The sequence below is a fragment of the Scleropages formosus genome, chromosome 25, assembly GCF_900964775.1.
Source record: "Scleropages formosus chromosome 25, fSclFor1.1, whole genome shotgun sequence".
NCBI lineage: Eukaryota > Metazoa > Chordata > Actinopteri > Osteoglossiformes > Osteoglossidae > Scleropages > Scleropages formosus.
The window spans coordinates 4,108,090-4,133,629 of NC_041830.1; the positions used below are offsets into that span (position 1 = coordinate 4,108,090).

The window sequence follows — 25,540 nt, forward strand, 5'->3', positions numbered from 1 at the left end:
CTTGTGTGGTGTTCCATGTTCCTAATGAACTCGGTTCACAAAATTTGTTCTGAAAACTGTAGGTGGCATAGCATTTAGTTGCATGACCCATAACCTGTGAATTCTCATACTATTGTGAAAAGCTATTTATAAAAATAACACACACACAGTAAGGTCACATTACACCAAGCGTAGCACCTTAGGAAACAGATGTTAACATTGACTTATTTAGCAGATGCATTTCTATAATGACTTCCAATGAACTCTATGTAGTGTTATCAGCCCACACCTTATTCACCCAAGGTGACTTACACTGCTAGATAAATTTACAATGAGTCACTCATTCATCTACCAGTAAAACACACTTTTTCTCTGTCACACTCACACACAGACTGAGTGACTTTATAGCCACCAATCCACCTTAACAGCCTGTCTTCTCTTAAAACTGTGGGAGGAAAGGAGAACCCGCAGGAAACCCAGGCAGACACGGAAAGAACACACAAAGTCCACACAGACTGAGCAGAACCCATGTGCTTTCGCACCACTCAACAATGCTACTAGTTGTGCCACTCAGATCTATATGTAACGCACACTTTTCTCCAGTGCAAATTCAGGGCATACAGAAGTGCACTCCAAGAAAAGGTGAAGAGCTTAGACAAAGATACATATAACTTAAGCAACACGCACACTTATAAACATTTGGTAGATGCCTAAGATATAACTGATTTTCTTTTGTTACAACATGAATATGTGGCTCCTTTTTGTATGATCAAGATTTTGTAAAGGGAGAAAACCAGATGCTGACAGTGAGATAATTTGGCAAATCAATAACAACAATGCATCCGATTCATTTATATGACCCGCAAAGCAGACTCCTGGGACAGAGTACTGCCCCATGGAATCAGCACACTGACTCATGAATACTAGCAGAAATTGAATAACTTTTTAGTCTCTTTCACTTGACATTGCTGCCCCCTGATGGAGGAGGACTTGATACAACAAAGTTGTGGGTTTAAATGCATTCATTTATACTTCTAAATGTAGGGTAATACCACTACAACCATAATGTCAACAATATTTGGAACATTTTCTAGGTGGAGCATATGCATAATTAAAACTTAAAACAAACAAATACCTTCATAAAAATTAACTTCATTGTGTAAAAGCTTCTATGGCCACTCAGTTCAAACATGAAAGAGGTTTGTTTGGAGTACAAAATACCCACAGTTAAGTTTTTCCATAATAAGGCATGTTTTACCTTTAAAAGGTCTGTACTTTTTGGCTGTAATAAAAACATTTTTTGTAGTATTTTAAAACATAAAAGGCACAGTAGAAGTTCAGTACATAGTTTATCTTTCAGTTTTCACTGCTGTACAAAAAGGACAAATGACATATTCAGTTACATTACTAAATGCCAGATCTTACATATAAAAGCAGAGTTACTGAGTTATACTCCTTTTATTTCTATAGAAATCAACAATTTTCTCATGCAGCTCAGAGCAAAAAAGGAAGTAATTCAGTGCAGGATATAGTAACTGAAACAGAGATGAACCAACATGTACAATAATCTTGTTAAGGCCATAGGTCAGAGAGGTTGCATTACAAAACCATTTTGTGCACAGCAACTGTGATGGTTCCATGAGCTTTTATCAAGATGTTCCTGCACAAAGAAACAGAACATTAAACTGTGCACATTACACTTGAGAACAACAAGGTAAATGCATGGGTATTATGTAACAAATTCTATTATTTCATGATGAGATGTATGATGTTTTTTAAATTAATCAAATACATTTTATGTGAACTAAGATCAACACATTCACATTCTCAGGGAAAATGTGCTTGAAATGATAAACAAGATGCAAAGGACAACACCTGACAGTGGAAAAAGACAATTTAACCAACTTGCAAACATTCAAGTGAATCAAAGGTCTTAAATCTGTACACTTATTTGAGACGCTGAGAGTCACCTACTGGTGATGCAGTGGGTAAGAAACTTTGTGCCTATTCCCATGTGCCTGCTGAATACTGTAATCAGAAAAGTTCCTCAGTAGTGAAAAACATGTCTGTGTTTGGAAGTGAAGCTGCACATTGATAATTCCCCCCTACAGAACACTGGCAAAGTGGTCTTACCCAGAATCTGACTCCAGGCACACAGTGGGGGTATCAGTGGGGTCCCTCATCAGTGACACTGCCTGTGTGGCCAGTACAGACACCACCCCAGCGTGCTCATCTGACAGAGACCCACGTGCTACACACATACAAAGAATAGTCAAGTTTATTGTCACGCATGCGCAATACAGGTCTACACTGCACAATTAAGAGCTTGCATGTCTCCCACACACTGTAAAGGTTATAAATACAACCTAGGCAAAAAAAAACAAAGAGAGTGAATAACACCAATCTGAAACATTACATACAACATCTATACACACAGAAACACATCAGATATGATATTGCATCATTGATAGGTATCATACAGTTCAGTATCTCAGTAAAAATCAGAATTACCAATTGTATAACGATGAAAGAAACATTAAGCTGTATGACTTAAAAACAACGAGAAGAGGCAGTTCTACTAACTTACAGCCCAAATTGTGTCCTAGTTGGTCTGTGCACAGAACTCCAACTATCGCTGGGTTCTTCATTCTGCTCCAGGTAAAGAACAAACATTACAGCTAACCACAATTTCCTGCATTTTCACTAAAGATGAAGGTATTCAAAAATGTGTTCGACTCGATGCTATCTAAACTGCAAAGCCAAAGCAAAGTGGTTCGTTCCCTCACCCGTCCGCGTGCAAGAACTTCCGCCCCCCTCCGTTCGATACAACCTTCAGCTTACGAATAAACAATAACTTACGTGTCGTCCAGATGGTGCTCTAACGTGGCTTCCATTATTGCTGACCTCTCCAACTATTATGGTGTATTTATACACGATAAAGATATAGATATATATATATATCTCTACACAAGCTGAGGGTGTTTATAGAGCTTCCAGATGTCTTTACCCTATTTTCTTGCACTTTTCCGGTCAGCTGACAGTGTGACGCACGTGACCCTCTCTGTACGGATGGCCACAGAGGACAGACAGGGCTGGTTCATTTGCAGAGCGCACTTTTTTTTATAGTGATTTATTAGTAATTGCCACCAATTTTTACCCTTTTCCCACTACTTAGGAATACAGCGTCCACATAGTGGGAAAGATGCTGACGGCAGTAGGTGTTCAGAATAACTGATGCTGTTTATGAAAACAAAACAAACAAACTTGGGGTCATAGCTAGCCTAATTTCAATCACAACCAGCCGAAAAGAAAAAAAACTTATGCTACACTATATTTGACAGCTGGGTCAGATGTCTGTCCATCTTCCCTTGATGTTTAGAGTAGTTGCCTTATGTCCATGCCTTGGTTTTCATCCTAAGGAGGATGAAAGCAAAGGAGCTGGAAGGAAGGCAATGGATATCAGGCCATTAACTCAGCCTCAGCCCATTTCCAGTTCTTTGCTCAGTTGCTTGCTACATACTTGTGTCCCAACACGAGAGCCATAAGTGTTATTGGGGAGGAAAGTGGATAAAAATTTAGTGCAAAAAGCTTATTTTTTTCACCCTGTATTTATTGAAAAGAGAACAACCATGGGTACAGCTGGTAGTACTAAACACTCTTGCCTTTGGAGCCAAAGGGTGCAGATTTAATCCCCCCCAGCAACAGTACCCCTGAGCAAGGAACTTACCCTAAAAATGGCTCCAGTAAAATTACCCAGCTGTATAAATAAATAACTAATTGTAAGCCTGTAATAATTGTAACCTAAACATTGTAAGTCTGTTTGAAGAAAAGCATCAAATAAATGTAGGGTAATCATGTGATGTCCACACCATGATGGACTCAGATGTGTACATTTCTTGCTTAAAAAGCATGAAGGCATTTTAAGTTCTCTGTGTTTTTTGCCTGATTTGTGTCTTTTAATTTAGCGAGCAACACAAACACACGGAGTACTTTTAAAGGTTTATTTCCCACAGTTCACTCTTTCATTGTCTTCTCCTCTTTCACCTGACGGCAACCTCCTCCCTTCTTGCATGACGGGATCCGTCTTCTTCTTGCGCTGCTGCTGCCGCCTCTCACTGTACTCTCAGAGGGATACCCAGTAGAAAGCAAGCCGTGAGGTGTGCGCTCTGTCAAAGGTGGCCTTGAAACACTGTCTGCCTGCATATCCCAACATTAGTTCTATAGTCAGCCACAGCTGAGGACAGAAAAAAGAATCAGATAACAAAAGAGTAAGTAAATTTACCTGACACTTTTCTCCAAAGCAACTTACTATGTTAAGGTATTTACAGTTACTTATCTATTGAGACAGTGGGGTAATTTTACTAGAGGAATAGAAGGTAAACACTTTGCTCAAGGGTACTATAGCCAGAGGTAGGGATTGAACCTGCAACCTCTGGATCCAAGGGTAGTAGCACTAACCACTCTGCTACTAGCTGTCCTGTGGTATGAAATAGTAGTAGGAAATAAGTATAATTTTGTGCATCAGCAATTAATGTGTGATATAAGATAGGAGGTTGTGTGGTATAAACACCCCAGGCTGACTGAAGCTGATGACTCTGTGCCATGATGGACGAGACATGCCTATGTGAACTGGGACATCAAGTAAACACACACTGTCTGAACCGCTTGTCCCATACGGGGTCGCGGGGAGCCAGAGCCTAACCTGGCAACACAGGGCGTAAGGCCGGAGGAGGAGGGGACACACCCAGGACAGGACGCCAGTCCGTTGCAAGGCACCCCAAGGGGGACTCGAACCCCAGACCCACTGGAGAGCAGGACCCGGTCCAACCCACTGTGCCACCACGCCCCCCACATCAAGGAAACACTAAGCTAAAATGTTATTATTAGTTGTAAATTGTCTTCTAAATCTAGAATGTCCAGGAGGGGTGGGCAGTCACTGGCACTAGCAAACCCCAGAGGTTTTTTTTTCCTCCCTTACCTTTATGGTTGTGAGTTTTTTGATCCTTTCCTTCATGGCCAGTAGGCATACTTACAACTTTAATAACTGCACGTATACTGTAGTTATTTAATATGTAGCCAACTATCTGTCTATTTGCCTTATGCCTATGTTCAGCACTCAGTGTCACTGTGTGAGAAGAGCGTTCTAGAAAAATGAATTGAATTGAGTCGAATTGAATTGAATTGAAAAGTTGCTTTGGAGGAAAGTGTCTGCTGAATGAATAAACGCAAATGTTTAGCTGAGTGCCATTAAACAAGAAGCTATGCATTACACAAAACTGCCAGCAGGTGTTGAAAAGGACTGTTGCATTTGAGCTGAAATCACCCTTTACTCAAAATATATTTTGTGCTTTGAGCTGCTTTACCTTGCTTTCTGCCTGGACACTCCATCCCCAGAACCATTTGAGTTATTTTTTCCAAACTCTCCCATTACCGGCCACATCCTTTGCCGGAGTCCATGTCTGGGCCAAATTTAAAAGTAGACACATGAAAAACAGCCAGATACAAGGCTTACTGTAATAGTGAGATGGTCTATGGTTTTCTCCTTTTGCGGTTGGATGTAGAAATTTACATTTTAAAGGATGGGTGCATCTTTCCCAGAGTCTGGCAACATAAAGCATTGACTTGTTTCTATTCATTGCTTCTCACCTGCATTTTCTTTGACTGACCCTTAAGACAAACCATTCCATATATTTCTAATATTGCCATGCGATTTCTAATGTTCTATAACTCATCAGCATACCGTAAATTATAGCTTCTTAAATCTTTGAAAGTACTTTTCCTGCACTGGACTGTTTCTGTCCCTCTTTTCCCCTCTTCCTGTTCATCAAGAGTGACTTTCTCCACTGTTCCGCAGCTGAATCCCTCCCTATAGCTAGGGAAAGCAGCCAGTTATTGTAGGGCGATACATCACATGCTGGAAAAATTGCAGGAGAACTTGGCTTGAATTACAGGGGCCACTGTAAGGTTTGTGTTCAGTGATGTAGCGGCAGTGGTTAGTGAGCATGAGAATGCTGGGGCAGGGTGTAGTGAGGGTGTTGTGGTTTCATGATATGACGCTTCTGTCTTCAGGTCTGGGTGTAAGATATGCAACCTGACCTACTGTGCACCTAACCAAGCCTTCACTCTGAGCGCTTTCACACACACCACTAAATATATAATTGCACAACTGGGTTATTACTGTACATGCAATGTGTATTTCGCACACGTCTCGTCTGGTGAGATGTGAACTGGGTGAGTATTTATATTAAAATATGGAAAAGAAACCATTTATCGTATTACCAAATTCAACTTAATAGGAAAATGTGTAAGTTTATTACTTGTTGTTCTAGGTTTGCGTGTCTCTAAAAGTGACTCACTGTCGTTTTGTCGAGATCCCTCGAGAAATGTATACTTGCAGCAGTGCTTTTCCTCAGTGTCAAAGTGAACACACAGTATCAGACAGAATGTGCTGGTTCACTGCCATTGAGTCCCTCCTTCATAAATTACATCATTGAGCTGATGGTTTTTACCAGAGCAACTTACACTGTTAAGGTTACAATTATCATATTTATGTAGCTGGGTAATTTTTTACTGGAACAGTTTAGAGTACACACTTTGCTCAAGGGTATTATAGCTGGGGATCAAAGCTGCAACCTTTGCATCCAAAGATAGTAGCTTTAACCACTACGCTACCGGCTGTCTGCAAATAAACAAATGCAGGCCCACATGAATGGTACCATGGAGCAATCGGTCAGAAATACCTGTGTGAGCGCTCACTCCACTGCTGAGGTGCAGTTTGCTCAAGCTCTGTTTTCATTATTTATCTGTTTAAATTAACATCCTTTCAGTTCTGGCGATGAGCTGCTTATGCTCATGAGGATGGATGGCAGGGAATCATTGATGTCATTGAAACTAACCCAGCATGACTGAATACCACTGCACACCTGTTCTTTACAAAGCTGCATCAGACACTTTTTATTATGGGACTCGTTTCTTGCTGCTACTTAATACTTATTGCTGTTACGCAACAAAACGGTTTAGTTTACAGCTTATGTCTTGCCTATTTATTGTCCTGTATATCGACTGTTCTATTTTGTGTATTTATTGCCCTGCACTCATCTCACACTGTTGTGTATTTCCACTTTATGCAGTCCTGCGTACTCTTCTGTGTTGCACCACGGTCCCGGAGAAACGACATCTTGTTCCACTGTACACAGGCTTTATAGAGGAATGACAGTAAAAACACACTTGAACTTGAACTCCCCCAGTGGTGTGTGAGATTCTTGGGAGTGACTGGTTGAATCATTTCCTTTATGCACACAGAGTTTAACTTCCATCCCTGTCCGTTCTTTGCTACGTTACCAGACCGCTCTGCCACCATTGCCATAATAGTAAGTATTTAAGCCTGTCATTTAGGGGTTGAGGTGGTTGTGTCAACTGCAGATGGATCAAGGACAACCTGTCAGAAAGCAGATGCAAAGATATACAGCCTTAGATGCTAGGATGGTGTTGATTATTATCCTAATTTCACAATGTGGGACTTGGTGGTGTTGGTGTGGAGCACTAACCTGTATTCAACTGGGGAAAACTGGGGAAGAGACACTGCTTTACCGACCACCTCAGCTTCTCTTTAATAATGAGAAGAAAGCTGCAGTGTAACTATTATGGTCTCCTTCCCCATGATTTTTCCTTTTAAATATGGGCGTAACATTTGCAAGTGGAGGAAATTTAGTACTGTTGCTACTCTGCTGGGCACCCTGCAAAGATCACATCAAGAGCGCAGCGTGCAGTACTGACGGGTGAAAAAGAATCCTAGGGTAACGAAGGACTTGCAAAAATTTCTTGAACTTGCCAAAGGTCATGCGATCACTATAAGAAAGATCCGTAACAAAAAATGATGTTCGTGGAAGGACACAACAGAGGAAACCACTGCTCTCCAAATTAGCATTGCTGTATGTCTCAAGTTTGCAAAAAAAATTTACCTGGATGCTCCACAACGCTTATGGGACAATGTTCTGTAATTGGATCAGACAAAAGCTGAATTCTCTGGCAGAAATGCACAATACCATGTTTGAAGGAAAATTCTACATTACAATTACATTTGATTTACTAAATGTACTGATGAGAAAAATACAAATATTTCTATGTGAAAGTAATATATTTTGTAAAGTTCCTGAATTAAAATCAGTGTGCTTGGAAAATAGTGTAGGGACAACAATCTATCTCTTCATGTTGATAAGACTAAAGAGATGATTGTCGACTTCAGGAGGATCCGAGTAAACCACTCACCACTGCATATCCTGCATATCAACGGAACAACTGTGCAGAGAGTCAAAAGCTCCAAGTTTTTTGGTGTGCACATGACGGAGGACCTCTCCTGGACTCTCAACACCACCTGCCTAGCTAAGAAAGACCAGCAGTGCTTCCACAGAGGCAAACTCCCCTCTCCTATCCTCACCACCTTCTACAGAGGGACGATAGGAGCATCCTGACCAGCTGTTGCATCATGTGGTACGGGAACTTGCACAGCCTCCGACCGCAAAACCCTACAGCGAATTGTGAGAACAGCTGAAAAGATCATCAGAGTCTCTCTACCCACCATCGACACCTCATACACCTGCCGCCTCCCAACGCTCACCTGGCAAAGTCAAACAGCTAACCCAGCATGACTCCATACACTACAAACTGCCTTCAGTACAGCCCTTTTTTGTTTTGTCGTGTGTATTTATTGTCCTGTAGTCTTGTTCTGTGTTGCACCATGGTCTCTGGAGAAATGACATTTTGTTCCACCGCATACAAGGTATATAGAGGAATGACAATAAAAACAATTTGAACTAAAATAAGATGAACTGAACTGAGTGGGGGGCTGCGCTGCTGCTGCCTTCTACTTCTATCTTCATTTTTCTTCTCACTCTGGGAGCGAAAATATCTTCAACAATTTGTCATCAGTCTAGTTTTCTGTGCTTTGTTTTTTTCAGCGTTTTGAAAATTTGCATGAATAGCAGAACCAGCTAAACTGGTACTTGCAATAGTATCTTTTAGCTTCTTGCCGTATTGAAAAAGTGTTTCACAATTTCCAACTTACCTGTTCATGCTGTACTTTTCTTTTGAATTTATCCTTCCCTGCCTTTGCAGCCTTTTTATTCTTTTGTTACAACCCTAGAGCTTTTCTTTCCTGTCTTGCATTGCCTTCTAGCCCTTTCCCCCACACCTGTTTTCACCTTGTTCTTAGTAATATCACTGTTTGCATCATGTAACCTGCTGAAAAAACCCTGTTGCCTGTTAAGGGTGCTACACTAAAATAAGGTGAACAAAACAAAACTAGAGGGGTGTGTGGTGGCATGGTGGGTCTGCCAGTACCTGCTGTGTGGCAGGTCTAGAGTTTGGGCCCTGCTTGGGGTACCTTGCGATGGACTGGCGTCCTGTCTTGGGTGTGTCCCCTCCCCCTTTGGCCTTGTACCCCGTGTTGTCGGGTAAGGCTCTGGCTTGCCTTGACCCCACTCGGGACAAGCAGTTGTTGACAATGGCTGGGTGGTTGGATGAACTGAGTGGGGGCTGTGCTGCTGCCTTCTACTCTCATGCTACACTTCACCACCAAAAATGTGCAGGCTGCAGATGAACACAGTATTTTATGGATATTTTATTTTGAGGGAATATAGAAAAGTACACAGTGCTGAAATTGTAGAACAGTTTAGTTTTCATTGTTTTCATGTTGCAAAAAATGTAATAACTAATGTGAATATTTGCATAAAGAGCTTGAGTTCCCTGTAACAAAGAAGGAAGTAGATTTATCTTTGGCATCCATTTAAAGGATGATTTCAACACACTGTACTGTCCACTTAAATGCAAACCACAAACAAAAACAAACAAAATGCTATAATCACTTCCATGTTTATATGCTATGAATTATCATTTGAAAGTCATTTTTTAAATATTACCAATAATATGGAATATTTAGCAAACAGGAAAGTCAAATAAAAAATTAACAGCTATCAAATTACAATATTTGTTCAATAATGGGAAAATAAAAGCAGTTCATGCATCTAAAACTCATTAAAAGTACCACATAGTAAAATTGTTTTAAAATCTACTGAGCAGTTCAGTTCAGTTTACTCTCTTTACTCTGATCAGTAGCTGAGATCCACTGAGAAGCAATGCACAGATCCACCAGAGGTGTGTTGTCTGTGCCAAGGTATCATTCTCAATCCTCTAACCAACCAGAAGATGCCACCTTGTACCCTGCATGACCCACTGCTGGCCTGCATCTGATGGTCTACCAATTGGGAACCACAGGACCTGAATTCTGCCTGCTGTCTTTGGTACCAAACCATGCAATGCACAGAAGAAAAACAGCTCATTTGGTGCAAGCTTCCTCTCCGAGACATGTGTGCTCCTGTGGGAAGCTGGAAAGAAGGAAGTGGGCAGAGCTCCTAGCTCCTGCATTTGTTTTCCATGCCTGTGGGTCTAGCGTCCAGAGGTCTGTCCAAGAGGAAACAAATTTCTTGTGATGTCTGTCTGCTTGAAAGAGGAATGTTGTGATTATGGGCTTTTCTTTGGCAAGACTGTCTGAATTCTCTATTCCTGGACTGACATGCTCCTACTTCTCAGTTGCTTACAAAGGCAGTTTATAGGGCAGCAATCCACGTGCTGGACACTCCTCCTTCTGACTGTGCTCTTCCTGGCATCTGCTGAAAGTATTTTTGCCAGGTGAGTGGGGGCTTCTTTTATTTTCCTAATACACCTGTTTCACACCATCATGGATTCCCATAGATGCAGTATTTCCATTTTCCTGCTTTGGCGAAGCACGACCAGGGGAGGTGGCGCTACCAGCCGAGGGGGGGCGTGTGTCACTCTGCAGGACATCCCTGTCCGTGGGTCGCAGCACAGATGGCAGCAACGGTAGCGTCAGAGGAAGGCTGGCCATGTAGAGGATCCTCCCAGCACGGCGTGCTACCTGGGGGGGTGTCAGAGCACAATTAGTATTGTTAGCACTGTCAGGACCGTGGATGCTGTTCAGTGCTAGTATTAGAAACACTGCATTACAGAATAGGCTGCTTTTGCTCAGACTCAGTTCTTATTTTCTGTACTATTCAATGTAATTGAAAGTGCTGCTAAATATATGCTACAATGTATTATCTAAAACGTGCAAGACTCTTCCCTGGAAGGCCCTGAGTTTCACACTTCTTCAATATATTGACTAATACAAGGAATAAAGAAAACAAATATACCTTATTACCATGACCTGTCAAGCTGGTCTGTAGCCTGCCCTTGGACCTAATGCTCAGTTTGTATGTTTACCTTCAGTACAACCTGGTTGGAAGCAACAGTGTGAGAAAATATTTTTCCTATTAACCTCACTAACAACTTACATTTATTCATTTATCGGACGCGTTTCTCCAAAGAAACGTACATCAGAAAATCCAGAAAAATACAATGAATGGATTACATCAACAACAACTTTAAAAACAACTAAACTCTAATAAATTTTTCTTTAATTCTTTAACTTATTACATAACCAAGGATCATTATTTTTGTACTCTTCTGTCATATACGTGTTTATTATATATTCTTTCTGTGTATTCTCTTACACAGTTGTTCTGTATTATTATGTGTTTCTGCATTAGTTGCATTAGTTTAAGTTTCTGAAAGGTTTTCTAGAAGCTGGGCGGCAAATTCCTGAAGGTGGACGAGAAGGCAGTAAAAGCAGGGTGCAAGATTTGTGTGTTTAATTAAGACTAAGCCCCCCCAGCAACAAGGTGGGTATAAGCGACTGATGTGAAAGAGGTCATCTGGAATTTTCAGACCAGAATAGAACAACATGTGAGACAAGTACTGTACAATATATACCTCCAAAGAACCTGGATTCACCATTACCAACAAATAGTAAGTGAAACATTAAGTCATTTTGCCATTTCTCAGGGACATCCAATGTGCTCTGTTATTTGGCTAAATGGAAGTTGACCCTGACTCATTGCAACCGCTTGTGTGGTTTCCAAGGCAAGTGAGGAATCAAAGTGGTTTGCTAGTATCTTCTTCCATGTATGTTTTGAAGGTCCACAGGGGAAAAACACACAAACTCTGCATACCCTAAGCTGACCTAAACTCCACGCCCACCAAGCATCTCTGGAGCTGTGAGACACCAGCTTTACCCACCATGCCACTGGTTTTGTTATAATAACCAAAATCATCTCTTAATATCTGAAATAAGTTCATCAGCTATTCATAAAATATACTGCTAGTTAAGATGCAAGTCCATATTGGGGAAATCTCACACACTCATTCACTCACACAGTCACACACACTGCATAATTCTGAGTCACCAGTTCACCTGAAACATGTTTGGAATGTGGGAGGAAAGCAGAGCACCTAAAAACTTGCAAACTTGCATGAGCATAAGAACATGAAAACACTACAGCTGGATTTGAACCCAGGATCAAACATAAAACACAGGCACCAGAAGGCACTAGTGCTACCTGCTGTGCTACCATGCTAATATACATAAATTCTCTCCATTAGGTACTGGAAGAAAAAAAGAACAAGAATCACTCAAGGAGTAAAGCAAACCTTGACTTAATTTTTGTATACAACATTCTTCATGCACAAATTTAGTGAAACATTTAGCCCTGAAAACTGTATCTGTGAGAATCCATGTTTTCTAGGATGCCAAACTGCTTGGAAGGGGGCTGGTACCTGAGAGCGGATCTTCAGGGCAGGGCCAAGTTTCAAGCCCATATTGTTCAGCAAGTGCTCCTCAGTGAGCAATGGCAGGGTCTCTCCATCAATGGCTTGCTCCCGGAACACCTGGGGTAGTCATGCAGGCAAGATTTAATTACATTTACATTTATTAATGTAGCAGATGCTTTTCTCCAAAGTGACGTACATCTCAGAGAAAAATATATTGAGTGCATTACATCAACAGAGGGAGAGACTTGGATGCAGAAACATGATTCTAGAGTACAGTTAACTTGTCACATTCCCCCATATGAACCAGTATACATCACACAACTACATAAAGGATTATCCATTATTCAACAATTTCTAATCACAAAATCATTAAACAAACATTTACACGTTTATCATACACTTAAGAGATCAGGAGAGAAGTGAGTCTGAAAGAGATGAGACCCTTCTTACATGTAGAGAGAGATTCAGCAATTCTGAATGGGGAGGGATCATTCCACCACATCGGAGCCAGAACCAAAAGCGTCTGTGCTTTCGAATTTGGATTTTTTGTACGTGGGACCATCATCGAGTAGGCAGAAGTGGAGGAGCACAGCAGTCTGGTTGGGTGTAGCAAATGAGCAGGTGTTACATCAGGGAGCAGATCCGTTGATGGTTTTGTAGGACGTGCCCAGAGTCTTCAATTTGGTCCGAGCAGCTATAGGAAGCTAATGCAGAAAGATGAGGAGGAGTGATACATGGGAACGCTTCGACAGATCAAACATGACTCGTGCAGCAGCATTCTGTATCAGCCGGAGAGGTTTGATGGCAGAGGCCGGAAGGCCAGACAGGAGAGAGTTTGTAGTTTTCCAGGCAGGAGATCACCATGGCCTGGACAAGGAGGTGTGTAGAGTCTGTTGTGACATAAAGGCAGATCCTGCAGATGTTATGGAGGATGTATCTGCAGATCCGGGCTGTGGGTTTGATATGTATGTTGCGGCAAAGACAGGCTGGAGTCAATTATTACTCCCAGGCTCTTAGCCAAGGAGGTATGCAAAATGATTAAGTTATCCAGCTTGATAAAGTGTCCTCGACTGGAGGACAGGCCAGCTGGAAGGTGAAGGATCTCTGTTTCGGAAAGGTTGAGTCGTAGGTAGTGATCAGATATCCAATCAGCGATGTCCGAGAGGCAGGTGGCAAGGTGCAAGGACGGACTTTAGCTCCGTCAGAAAGGAGAGGAATAGTTGGGTATCATTGGCATAGCAGTGGTAGGAGAATAACTGGGAGGTGATGGACAGAGCCGAGGGAAAAGGTGTAGATTGAAAAGAGTCAGCTTAGGATCAAAGGAGCGGCACTAAGATGGTTTAAGTCCTACCTATCTGACAGATCCTATCAAGTGGTCTGGCGGAGCTCTCGTTCTTCTCCTCTGCCTCTCTAAACCGGTGTCCCGCAGGGCTTGGTATTGGGTCCTCTTCTCTTCTCGATCTTCACCTCCTCCCTCGGCCCGGTTATAGCCTCCCATGGATTCAAATATCACTGCTATGCTGATGATACCCAGCTCTTATTCTCCTTTGCATCTGGAGCATCAAACATTTCTGCACGCCTTGTTGCCTGCCTGTCAGACATCTCATGGATGTCTGATCACCACCTCCAGCTCAACCTCTCAAAAACAGAGATTCTTCACCTCCCCGCTGGCCTGTCCTCCTGTCACGATCTATCAATCAAACTGGACAACTCACTCATTTCACCTACCTCCTTGGCTAAAAGTCTGGGAGTAACGATTGACTCGAGTCTGTCTTTCTCTCAGCACATCAAAGCCACAATCCGGTCCTGCAGATACATCCTGCATAATATTCGTAGGATCCGTCCCAACCTCACGACTGACTCTGCCCGACTACTTGTCCAGGCCATGGTGATATTCCGTCTGGACTACTGCAACTCTCTCCTGTGTGGATTTCTTGCTACTGCCATCAAACCTCTGCAGCTGATACAGAATGCTGCACGAGTTGTGTTTGACTTGCCAAAGCATTCCCATGTATCTTCTCTATTCACTTCTCTGCACTGGCTTCCTATAGCTGCCCGAATCAAATTCAAGACCCTGGTTATTGTCTAGAAATGCATCAATAGAACTGCTCCCAGCTATTTACAAGACTTGGATCAACCGCTGCACCCCAGCCAGACCCCTTCGTTCGTCTACTTCTGCTCGATTGGTGGTCCCGCGGACAAAAGGTAAAGCACGGAGGTTCTTGGTTCTGGCTCTGCTGTGGTGGAATGACCTTCCCTTCTCTCTCATAACTGCAGAAACTCTGTCTACATTCAAGAAGGGCCTGAAAACTCACCTTTTCCAAACCAGTTTCACCCAAGATCTCTCGAGCTCATGTGTGGTGTAAAAGTTCATGCACCGTAACTTCATGATCTTCCCCAGATAGGCCTTTACACAGCCGCTACTCCGGCATTGTATGTGATTGTTTGTTTGTGTACCTTATTCTTAAAAAAAAAAAAAAAAAAAAAAAAAATTGGTTGGAGGTTATCAGGATTCATGTATCTTGCGTTTTATGCACCTACTCGATCGATGAACATCGGTGCATCAAGTGGATAGTAACAAACTAGGTTTACTTAAGAATCACATGTCTGCAGCCATGTCTCTTTCTCTTAATGTAATGCACAAATTGTATTTTTGCTGAGATATACGTCGCTTTGGAGAAAAACGTCTCCTAAATGAATAAATGTAAATGTAAATGAGTTGGGGGTACTGAGCCCTGTGGGACGTCGATTGAGAGAGGCTGAGGGGATGATTGGGAGCCCCGCAGGACCACTTGGTAAGATCTATCTGATAAGTAGGACTAACTATTTCAGTGCAGTTCCTTTAATGCCAAGCTGTTCAAGAGAGGTGAGTAAAGTCCCGTGGTTGACAGTGTCAGATGCTGCAAACAGTTCAAGGTAATTGAGAGGTGCAAGACCTAGACTCGACTTCACTGTCAAGTACTGGTGTTTATGTGCGATGCCTTCAGTACAGCTGCACCACTAGTCTCATGCGCTTTGGTGGTGTCCAGTTGGTCCTGTCCTTTCCTCCCCATACCACTTGGATACTCCAGGAAGCACTGTGAGCACAGACTTCATCTGACTGACACTCTAGCTACTGAAAGGATATTTTAAAACAACCCAAGTTACTGAGGAGTGTCATGTCGGAGGGGGACAATGTTTCTTCTGAATACAAGGAAACTGTGGAAAAAATGTAAAATAGTTGTTGCTGTGGGGCTGAAAGGGATTATAAGGGGGTGAGTGCCTGCTGGTTAGTGTGAGAAGATTAAGAAAAGGTTGAAAAAGGCTAAAAGGGCTGGAAAGGCTGTCTTCAGGTGCAGATCCTCAAGGAAAAGGGATTCTTAGACCGAGAGCTTTAATTATTTCCACTGGTGCAGTCCTACACCTTTCACTGTGTGCCGGTGTTCCAATAAATGTTTATAATGAATGCGTCCCCATCTGAACCCAGAGTGCCACCTTCTAAGGTATTTTCACAGTAATGTGACACAAAATCCCTTACTGGCCCACGGAGGGGACCTTGTCCTCTGCGCAAACCAACAATACCACTTGTGTTTTCCTTGTGTTTAATAAATAATAACTTATTTACTAATGTTCAAGCTACCAGATTTATAAAGTAGTTTCCGTTTCCAGATTCAGCGTACAGGCAGTCCCCGGGTTACGAACGTCCGACTTACGTACAACCCGTAGTACGAATCACCCTCTTACTGACTGGAAGTTGACTTTTTTTGTCACCCTTCTGTAACAATCAAACGAAAACTTCATAATTAAGCCTATTATATTAAAACTTTGAGTTACTGTACTTACAATGATACGTAATAACAAATGGGTGCTACTTTGCGACACGCTTCAAAACATTGTGCGTCTACAGCGGCTCGTGGGTGGGGCATATGTTTCTTTAATATCCTTTACACCTACTCTCTCTCACTCTCTTTCTCTTTCTTCCCAGTTGCGGAATCTCACTTGAGACAACCCCTCCTCTGTGTTCTTAAACCTACCTCACTTTGCTCTCCAAGTCCTCTCACTCATCGTTCCCCATTCCTGTTCCACGTCTATTTAATAATGACCGACCGCCTTGTCCCTCGACCATGATTTTGGATCCTTGCCTCTGTTCAGTTTGGCAATCAATCGACCATTCGCCCATCCCCGACCATGAGAATGCATCTAGTCCTTTGATTCTGAATAAACAATCCTGCACTTGAGTCCAGCATCCTCCGTGTCCTCTGTTCATCATTACAGCAATAACATTTCTTATTATTTCTTTCTATGTCTCTCTCTATTATAAATACGGTAATTACATTTATTATTATTATTATTATTATTATTACAACATTACATTGCATTATTATTACTACATGTTATATTAAAGATGTTTTAGTGTATCCAGAAGTGTTTCTTTAATGTTTTTTACGCATAGAAAGGTACACGATATACTATATACTAAAACAAACATTTGACAAACTGATACCCACCATACCTAACTGTTCCGATTTACGTACAAATCCGACTTAAAGACAGACTGAGGAACGAAACTCGTTTGTATTCCGGGGACTGCCTGTACACTTGTGTGGTTGGTAAGGACATGCTCTTTACTACACGGGGCCCAAGAAGGTATAATACTTAAAGTTCTATAAACTTCTCTCATTATTTCTGGCTCAGTGGGGGAGGAGATAGTGTTGCAGTTACAGTGATCACCTTACAGTTGAAAGCGCCAGGTTTAATTTATACCGAGTTCTGTATTGCCCTTGAACAAGATACGTCCCCTTAATCACTCCAGTAAATATTACCAGTTGTATAAATGTGAAGCGTTGTGTACAAACCTCACATTACGAGTAATTTCTGAGAAAAGCATCAGCCAAATTAATTAATCTTATGCAGTTTTAAATTTCAAATAAGTACTCATTTCATTTGCTTATTGTACACACACACACACACACACATTTTCAGAACCACTTGTCCCATACGGGGTCGCGGGGAACCAGAGCCTACCCGGCAACACAGGGCGTAAGGCCAGAGGGGGAGAGGACACACCCAGGACAGGACCCCAGTCCATCGCAAGGCACCCCAAGCAGGACTCGAACCCCAGACCCACCGGAGAGCAGGACCTGGTCCAACCCACTGCGCCCCCCTTATTGTACACACTTGTTCTTATATTTATCTGCTCAATACATACTGTACACTGTATACACGTACTCAATTTCATTTTTAAACAGAACATTGTCTGCTTCTGAGTATTTCTTAATGGTGCACCAATAAGGCCCTGCTGTGACATGCTCCAGCAAACGCTTGGAGCTCCTTGAAGCTGCCCCACCCACAAAGGACACAACAAAAAAAATGATTGTGTTTTCTTAGTGGTGTATTTGTGCTATGAAAATTAGAGCTTATGCTGATTTTGTTTTAACAGCAAATAATTTTCACAGATAGCAGTTCCAGTTTTGATTGGCTTTTATGAAAGGGACAGCTTAATGGAGCTCAGTCCTGGCCATACTTCCAGTTTCTGAATCACAGTGCCCCTTGCAATGCAGGTCAATAGCGCTCACCTGGGTGTACTCAGAACATCCAACCAAGTTGTCAACAAAGCTGCACACTTCCTCCACTGTCCACTTGCTGATATCCTCCACAGGCCCTGTCTCTTCACCATCCAGGACCAGTCCTCCCACAGCTCCTGCTACACACCCCCAGTCATGAGAGCTCATGTTAGTAAGTGAAGATCCCCAATGTTTCCTAAAGGTGCTCCTGAAAGATGTAGAACAGTACTGCATGCTGCTCCAAACTACTCATGTGAAAACAAAGGTAAAATCTGATCTGCCTGCTCCAAAGGATCTTAACCTGTGGAGGAAGTAAATGCGTTGCTGTACCTTACTGCAGATGTCCAACTGAGTCATTTTCAATAACAAAATACTGAGTTGAATAGTGCTGAATACTTATGAAAAGCCCACAAAAAGTGCTCTAGCATGTCTGTAAGGTTTGTACAGAAGTTTTGAAACCAGATGTGTCAAGACAGCTACTGTGTCTTCAGTGCTAAAACCATGTTTAGACACAAAAGACTTCATCACCATTTATGTTAATGTCACCGGTTGAAAGTCGTTGTACTCTCTGGGGCTTAGGGTAAGGGTTAGGGTAAGATGATCCTGTAAGAAGTTAGCACAAGGGTCCTGCTCTTGTTATAGCTTTCATACCATCTTTACAGCTGTGTCAGAGAAGGCACATTTATGTGATGAGTAGTGTTTATGGAAGAGACATAAAAGAACTCAGACTATTTTCTTTATTCTCATACTGCTGAATTTTCATCCTGAACTTCAGTTTTCTTCTTCATGTGTTCACAAAGGTTTAGCTGATTACTGTAAATGCAGTATACCAAAATAAAAAGAAGAAAAAGCCTGTGATTGTTCTACAGGCAATATTTGTATATCAGAAAAGAAGAGATTGGGGAAGTATTTCCTGAGTAGAATTTTTCAATGAAAATTAACCAATGTACAGCAAACAGACTGGTAATCCTTCTAAGCAGTTTACAACAGATCTTACTGTAAAAGATCAAGAAGAGTACTTACCTGCATGCAGGTATGGGCTACTGTAGGGAAAGCCAAATGGTAGAGCTGGGTTGGGCAGCGCTGGAAAGGTGGGAAGTATGGGTAGCGGGGGCACAATTGTAGGCGGGAGGTACTTGACTTCACTTTTGCTGATGCCTGGGGCAAAGAGGGTGTGACTGGGGGAGTCGGGTCCCACTAAGCTGCAGGCAGTACTGAGTTGCCCGGACGCTTCAGCTGACTCCCTGCTACCCTCGCCAAGCCTGCTCACATCTCTGCCCTGGCTGAGCTCAGATACCACTGCATGTCTGTCTGCCCTGGAGGGCCTCCCAAGCCTTTCATCGTTAGCCTCCGTCTCACTCTCTGAATCTTTCGGCGCATCGCTCGGACCGTCTGCCTCGCCCTCCCGGACCCAGGCTTCCCCTTGCGCATCCATGGTCTCTCCATGCAGGTCCCCCTGGACAGCTCCCTTTTGTGAGCTCTTCTGAGAGCCAGTTTCTTTGGGTGGTGTGTTTGCTGTTGCTCCCTGGTGGCCAAGGGAGAGCAGTGGTGTGGCACTATGGCGTAGCACAAGCATAGCACTGCGGCGGCTGAGCTCATCCCGTAGCGGATGGCCTTCTGGTAGGTCCTGCAGACTGCGCAGTGCAGGGTGATCTGCAGACAGGCCTGAGGGCAACCCCAGTGGGTCAGTCAACAGACGCTGCCTCTGCAGCCCTTCCAGCTCCTTCTGCTGCAGCAGCTCAGTGGACATTTCCAGCCTGCCAGAGACAACATGCTGCTCATTCTCCATCAACAAGCACATTACTCTTTCCAATAAAGTCAGCAATTCACAACTGTAGTCTACAGTCTTGGTCCTCATGTGCTGAAGGACCTGCTTATCTCTTATTTACTCAATTAGCCTTAATTTTGGTTCTGAGTAAATTGATAGATACTTCATATTTGCTTGTTGTGTTATTTTGTCCACCACCTGTAACTGTTTCTATAAGCTGTCCACTGAAAAACCCAAACAATTCCACAATACCTTGCAAGACTCTGCTTCCTTAGCATCTCCTGTTGGCGTGCAAACAGCTCAGCTTGTGCAGGCTGCAAAAAGCCATAACCTGTGTTTTTCAGAAACAGCTAATGAGTTTGTGGAACCATAAGAGAAGCCAACATACATTAAAAAATGTATTCTAGTGTTGCCCCATGCAATAATTAAATCATCACTGTACTGCGTACAGGTATATCTCACCTGATGTCTGGCACAGGGTGTGAGGCATACCCAGGAAGGGGGGCCGCAGGTGTGGTCCCAGAGCAATGTGTGGAGCATTCTGGTGTGACAGCAGTGGTGGAGGGTGTGACCCATCCCTACATAAGAGTCAAAGAGACAAGTGGCCTGGTCAGTTGGGTTGTCCATACAACAGATGAAAGGTACACCAGTACTCTGTACAGAGAAAAAAAAACAACACTGTTAAAGAGAGATACAAGTACACCGGTACTCAGGACAGGTTAAAAACACACTGCTGAAGAGAGCTACACCTTTCATCTGTTCAGACAAGCCAAGCAAAGTCCTGAATACCAGTTTCGATTTATTTGTGTCAGTTATTTTGTTACCATTGTGAAAAGAGTCTAGACAACCCCTACCGTCAGACATTGCCATTCATGGAGGCACCATCTGCTCCGTCGCTAAACTCCTCCTCATGAACACCAACTTTACCTCATTGACACCAAACAGTTTTTCCTACCCCTTCCTTAACACACAAAGCCAGCACAGGTTTAAATGTATTTTTTTTTTTTAGCTGATCCTTTGCTCCAAAGCACCTTACAAGCTTGTTAAGCTACCTACAACTATTTAAGCATTTTTACAGCTAGGTAATTTTAGTAGACCAATTCAGGGTGAGCACTCTGCTCAAAGGTACTACAGCAGTGGATAAGATTTAAACCAGCAACCTTCAGATTCAAAGGCCGCAGCACTAACCACTACGGTATCAGCTGCCCTGTAAACAGCCCACACTCCTCCATAGCACACATCCACATTCCTAACCTGCTGACTATCACATGTCATACTCTAGGACTTGTAGGGTCAATAGGTAGCACAATGTTAAATGGTCTTGAAAAAAAATTACCCTGCAACATAAAAGGGTAAAAAGCTTAATGGCATATATTGTTTTGAATAAAAGTGTCAGATGAATAAGTGTCAGATAAATCATAGTACTAAATGTACTATTTGGGCAGAAGGTGGTACAATGGCTAGAAATGCCACTCCTGAAGTAAGAAGTTGTAGGTGTGAATCCCACCTCCTCTAATATCCTTGAGCGAAGAAGAACTTACATTAAATCGCTCCATTAAAAATAATCCATCTGTATAAAGGAGTTATACAGAAGTATACTTGTTAACACATACAGGAGAGTAAAACTGTATGGGCCAATAAGGTTGGGTTGTGACAAAAAGTATGGAGTTTTGATTTAGTTCGGTTTTCCATAGGGTCGGTGTTAGCATATTGGATTGTTGTGACTGCTACATGCACACACATGCGCACACACACAATGTGCGCCCGCACAGATACAAGCACTCAAAAACACAAACCATTGTAAAGGAATGAGTGGGGAGGAGAGAAACTCTTATTGGTCAGTAGCAAACCGATGAACCAGTCACACCTGTCTACCTTCAGGGAGGTCACCTGATGGCCTACATAAAGACCCTCCTTTGTTGCCACAGCTTTAGGTTAACTTCTCACATGACTGAGTTTCAGGTTGTCACCCCTGCAGAGTATGTATATCTGGGCTTGACATTCAGAAGTACTTTGTGCCTCCATTAACAGACTCCTACTTGATGCTGTATCTTGCATCATTCTATACTAGTGTCTTTGCGCCCATCTGGACGCCAAGCTTCTTTCTGAGACAGGGATGTTATTTCAATTAGTTTCTCCTGTTTCACCAGTTTCTCTCCATCCCTCTGCAATGCCCATTTTCAATCATACCCTAGGGTTGTACACAAATGGGCAGGACTGCCTTTAGTGACAGCTGCAATGACCCAGCTCAGCAGGGGCACATTAGCACAGGAAGCTCATTAAAATACATGATGGCTCCCACACCTTCACCCTCTCAGTGCCATCAACACAGATGAGCAACACATTACGATCTGCCTTGCAGATTCCTAATGGCCATCAGTGTTCATAAAAGGTCAGTCCTCGTAAGCATCTGCTTTTAACCAGCGTGTTCTAATGGGTGTGAAGCAGTCAGCTATGAAAACTCAACATGAACATTGTACTTTGACCATGAGAAACTAATAGGCAGTGGGCTTTTTCCAGCAGACCCTTTTAGTTTAATGCCATCAGGCACAAGCACCTGGTTTTGTAATGCTCAGCAACTTATGGTATTGCCACTGCAAACTCAGTTAGCCAAAACACAAAATCAAATATATTCACATACTATCATTTTCCTTTTGTTGTCTTAAATATATATATGTTCAACTGTTCTTGGTAGCAATCCCTCTGGATTTATCTGGCTCACCTTCAGGGAAGGGAAACCTGGGGGGTATGTAGGTCACTAACTAATGGTAGTTTAACAGTCTCATACATCTCATGCACAATATGAAATTCACTAATTTGTGGTATAGGCTCTTCTATAAAATCTAGCAAATGAACGGAATCACCAGGAAAGAAATGTAATGGGAGGTTTTCTTCTTCACTGACAACACACTCCTTTATTGCAGTCACAATGCACTGTATTTCAATATACTGTATTTCCCTTTAGCCCCCATTGTCTTTTGCGCAGTTTTCGACACAACGACAAATGGCAACTCTAAAGACCCAGTAAGGAGAAGGTAGGTGTAAAAAAAGGCGTAAAAAAGGCTACAGAGACAGCCTCCAAATACAGTAATTTCTGCTATGATATGAGCTTTCATAAAGCAAACTGGCACATACACGATTGATAAATAGAGGAACAATGATACCATAATGCAGAACTCCAGTTGGCTGATGTACCATTTCATCCCCAACATAATTACATTTTGTGAGTAAATCAGCTGAACTGCAAGTAACACAGCTGAACACAGTGGGCCATGGAGGAATACACATGACAAAATATGTGCAATACACACATGACAACTCACAAATGCAAATATACACACAACAGAGATGGCAATACAGACATAATCATACACACACAATACACATGACAATACAAATGACAACATTGGTCTCCAACATGCTTTGTTTGGAAGTGCTCGTTCAATGCTCGGTGAGGTTCTCAGCTTTCCTGTTTTTTTTCACAAAACCATTTTATCATGCTAAAAAAGAGATGGGAATGTGCCTAAGAAGTGTGCTGATGATAAAAATTCAGGTGGTGAGCATAAAAGAAAAGCTTTAACACCTTCAGAAAAGCTTGATGTTATAAAGCATCCTGAACAAAATGAAAGATCATATGATGTCGTTTTCACAACTGCTGTGAAGAACTCAACAACATTCAACTATCTTCATTTTTTACTTCATTCAAAGTCCTGCAGCTTATTGTGTTAACTTTTTACACCAACCCACATGAAAAATGGGAGGGACAAGACACTAGAGTTATTCTGTGCAGCCCAAATTTCGACAGTAGAAGATACAGTGGTTTAGGCCATCACCTTAGAATTGGAAGGTTACTGCTTCGAATTCGGCTCCTGCTGTTGTGAATTGCTCACATTTTACAGATTTTACATTTTATGATGCATACTTTTTGTGTGTATTTTCTTTCTTTGCGTATAATATTGTGCAAAATGGTAAATGTAAAATTAATATTATAACAAAAATAATGATCATAGCTCAAACAAAATATAGCATAAATGGATGTGATCTATGCAAATTTCAATAAGAAAAACAGGCCAGTCTAAATATTTAGCTATTTCCCCAAAGGCTACTGAAAGGGTATTGGTTTTAGAGAAGGAGCGGCACTGTTAAAATTCTAATAAAAGAACAGTTTCTGTTTGAATTAAGAAACAGCAGCTTTGTCTTTATAGATGGTGTTGTACCCCCTTGTGTCTAATAGCCCCCTTTTGTGATGTACAGAGGGAAGCTGCTACCCTCAGATGTTTCAATACTTCCATCATTTACAGATTACCACACACACACACACATTTTCAGAACCGCTTGTCCCATACGGGGTCACGGGGAACCGGAGCCTAACCCGGCAACTCAGGGCGTAAGGCCGGAGGGGGAGGGGACACACCCAGGACGGGACGCCAGTCCGTCGCAAGGCACCCCAAGCGGGACTCGAACCCCAGACCCACTGGAGAGCAGGACTGTGGTCCAACCCACTGCGCCACCGCACCCCTCTACAGATTACCATTCAATGGCAAAAATAATCATTGATTTTTTTTAAACTGGCAGCATTTAATAGCATCCTTCATAAAAGGAATATTTCCTTAATAATATGTTTAGGACAAAACTCTTAAGAATAACAGGAATTATTGCACTTCTACAAGGGTGGAGTTTTCTACAGTGTAGGTTAACAATAAAGCAAGATACTACCTTTGATTTATACAAAAAAACCTCTTTCTGCCTCCCAGTTTCTACTGTAAAATCCTTATTTAACGTCCCCGGGGGCATTACATTTTCCAAAAGGAGGGCGTTTATTAGAGGTCATATGGTAGTGAAATCGATCATCATTTCTCTCCCTAAAATGTTCATGCAAATGTCACAAGTACATCGGGTATTACCCCTTAGCATTCTGGACTCTGATAGTTTTGACCCAGATGAACTTCATGTGAGTGAAAATGTGCTTGAGAATGTTGCCGGGGGTAGTACCGGCCTTGCTGCGTGTGAAATTTCGGACTCTGAATCTGACCACTCGCACGTGACATACGTCGGGGAGGCGTCGGATTACGATAGTCCGGGACATTAATAAAACAGTGAATTATCTTTGTTATTTACAGTGTGTAAATGTGTTAATACAGTTTAACAGTTGTCAATGTCAGCGTTTTTCACGTAAGTTTGACGTGTTCACATAGTTATTAATGTGTTTGTGGACTGTTTCATGTTACGGACTACGGAAGAGAATGGGATTTAAAACTTGGTGCCGGTAAGTTTTTTTTTTTCCCCCATTCTTTTCTGATTACTCGAAAAAACATATACCAGTGGAGGCGTTAATTAGCATGGGGGCGTTAAATAGGGATTTTACGTTAAGAAAAACCAGCCGTCATTTATGGGCACCGTGTAGGTGTATGTGTGTGTGTGTCAGGCCTACCTCTCAGGAAAATGGGCGTCCCGGTGCTGAGGTAAGCCTTGCTTACGCCGCTGGCTGGAGGACCCTGTCACTTCCACAGTCCCTGGATTGCGAATGCTGATCCCCTCCGGTCGCAGGCGCAGCAGGTCTGCATACAGGCACATAGAGAGAGGAAGA

At 42.4% G+C, this 25,540-nt stretch overlaps 2 protein-coding genes across 5 annotated transcripts in view; both read right to left on the reverse strand.

The window, feature by feature from the left end:
* Positions 1-313: 313 nt before the first annotated feature.
* On the reverse strand, positions 314-3,012 carry lamtor5 (late endosomal/lysosomal adaptor, MAPK and MTOR activator 5). The gene is made up of 4 exons (XM_018741939.2): positions 2,839-3,012; positions 2,567-2,628; positions 2,113-2,230; positions 314-1,639 (listed from the first exon to the last, which is right to left on the reverse strand). The coding sequence occupies exons 1-4, from the start codon at positions 2,871-2,873 to the stop codon at positions 1,579-1,581; spliced, it is 276 nt and encodes a 91-aa protein (XP_018597455.1). The 5' UTR covers positions 2,874-3,012; the 3' UTR covers positions 314-1,578.
* Positions 3,013-10,003: 6,991 nt separating this feature from the next.
* LOC108928110 (sterile alpha motif domain-containing protein 11-like) overlaps positions 10,004-25,540 on the reverse strand; it is a 55,265-nt gene continuing 39,728 nt past the window's right edge. For 2 of the 4 annotated variants that reach the window (XM_029249358.1, XM_029249357.1), the window contains exons 7-13: positions 25,385-25,511; positions 20,416-20,531; positions 20,206-20,284; positions 19,209-19,942; positions 18,198-18,325; positions 12,649-12,759; positions 10,005-10,912 (exon numbers count right to left, since the gene is read on the reverse strand). In XM_029249358.1, the coding sequence (XP_029105191.1) occupies positions 10,691-10,912; positions 12,649-12,759; positions 18,198-18,325; positions 19,209-19,942; positions 20,206-20,284; positions 20,416-20,531; positions 25,385-25,511 (1,517 nt within the window). In that variant the 3' untranslated portion in view covers positions 10,005-10,690. Of the gene's footprint in view, positions 10,913-11,186; positions 11,269-12,648; positions 12,760-18,197; positions 18,326-19,208; positions 19,943-20,205; positions 20,285-20,415; positions 20,532-25,384; positions 25,512-25,540 lie in introns of all 4 variants that reach the window. The other 2 variants (XM_029249360.1, XM_029249359.1) reach the window with 2 other exon arrangements.

Bases quoted from the DNA above. Each gene is read 5' to 3' on its own strand.
- lamtor5 (XM_018741939.2), bottom strand. From the start codon at position 2,873: ATGGAAGCCACGTTAGAGCACCATCTGGACGACAC. The intron at 2,629-2,838 runs GTAAGTTATTGT...TACCTGGAGCAG, and splicing joins GAGCACCATCTGGACGACAC to AATGAAGAACCCAGCGATAG. The intron at 1,640-2,112 runs GTAAGACCACTT...TTCTTTGTGCAG, and splicing joins TGCCTGGAGTCAGATTCTGG to GAACATCTTGATAAAAGCTC.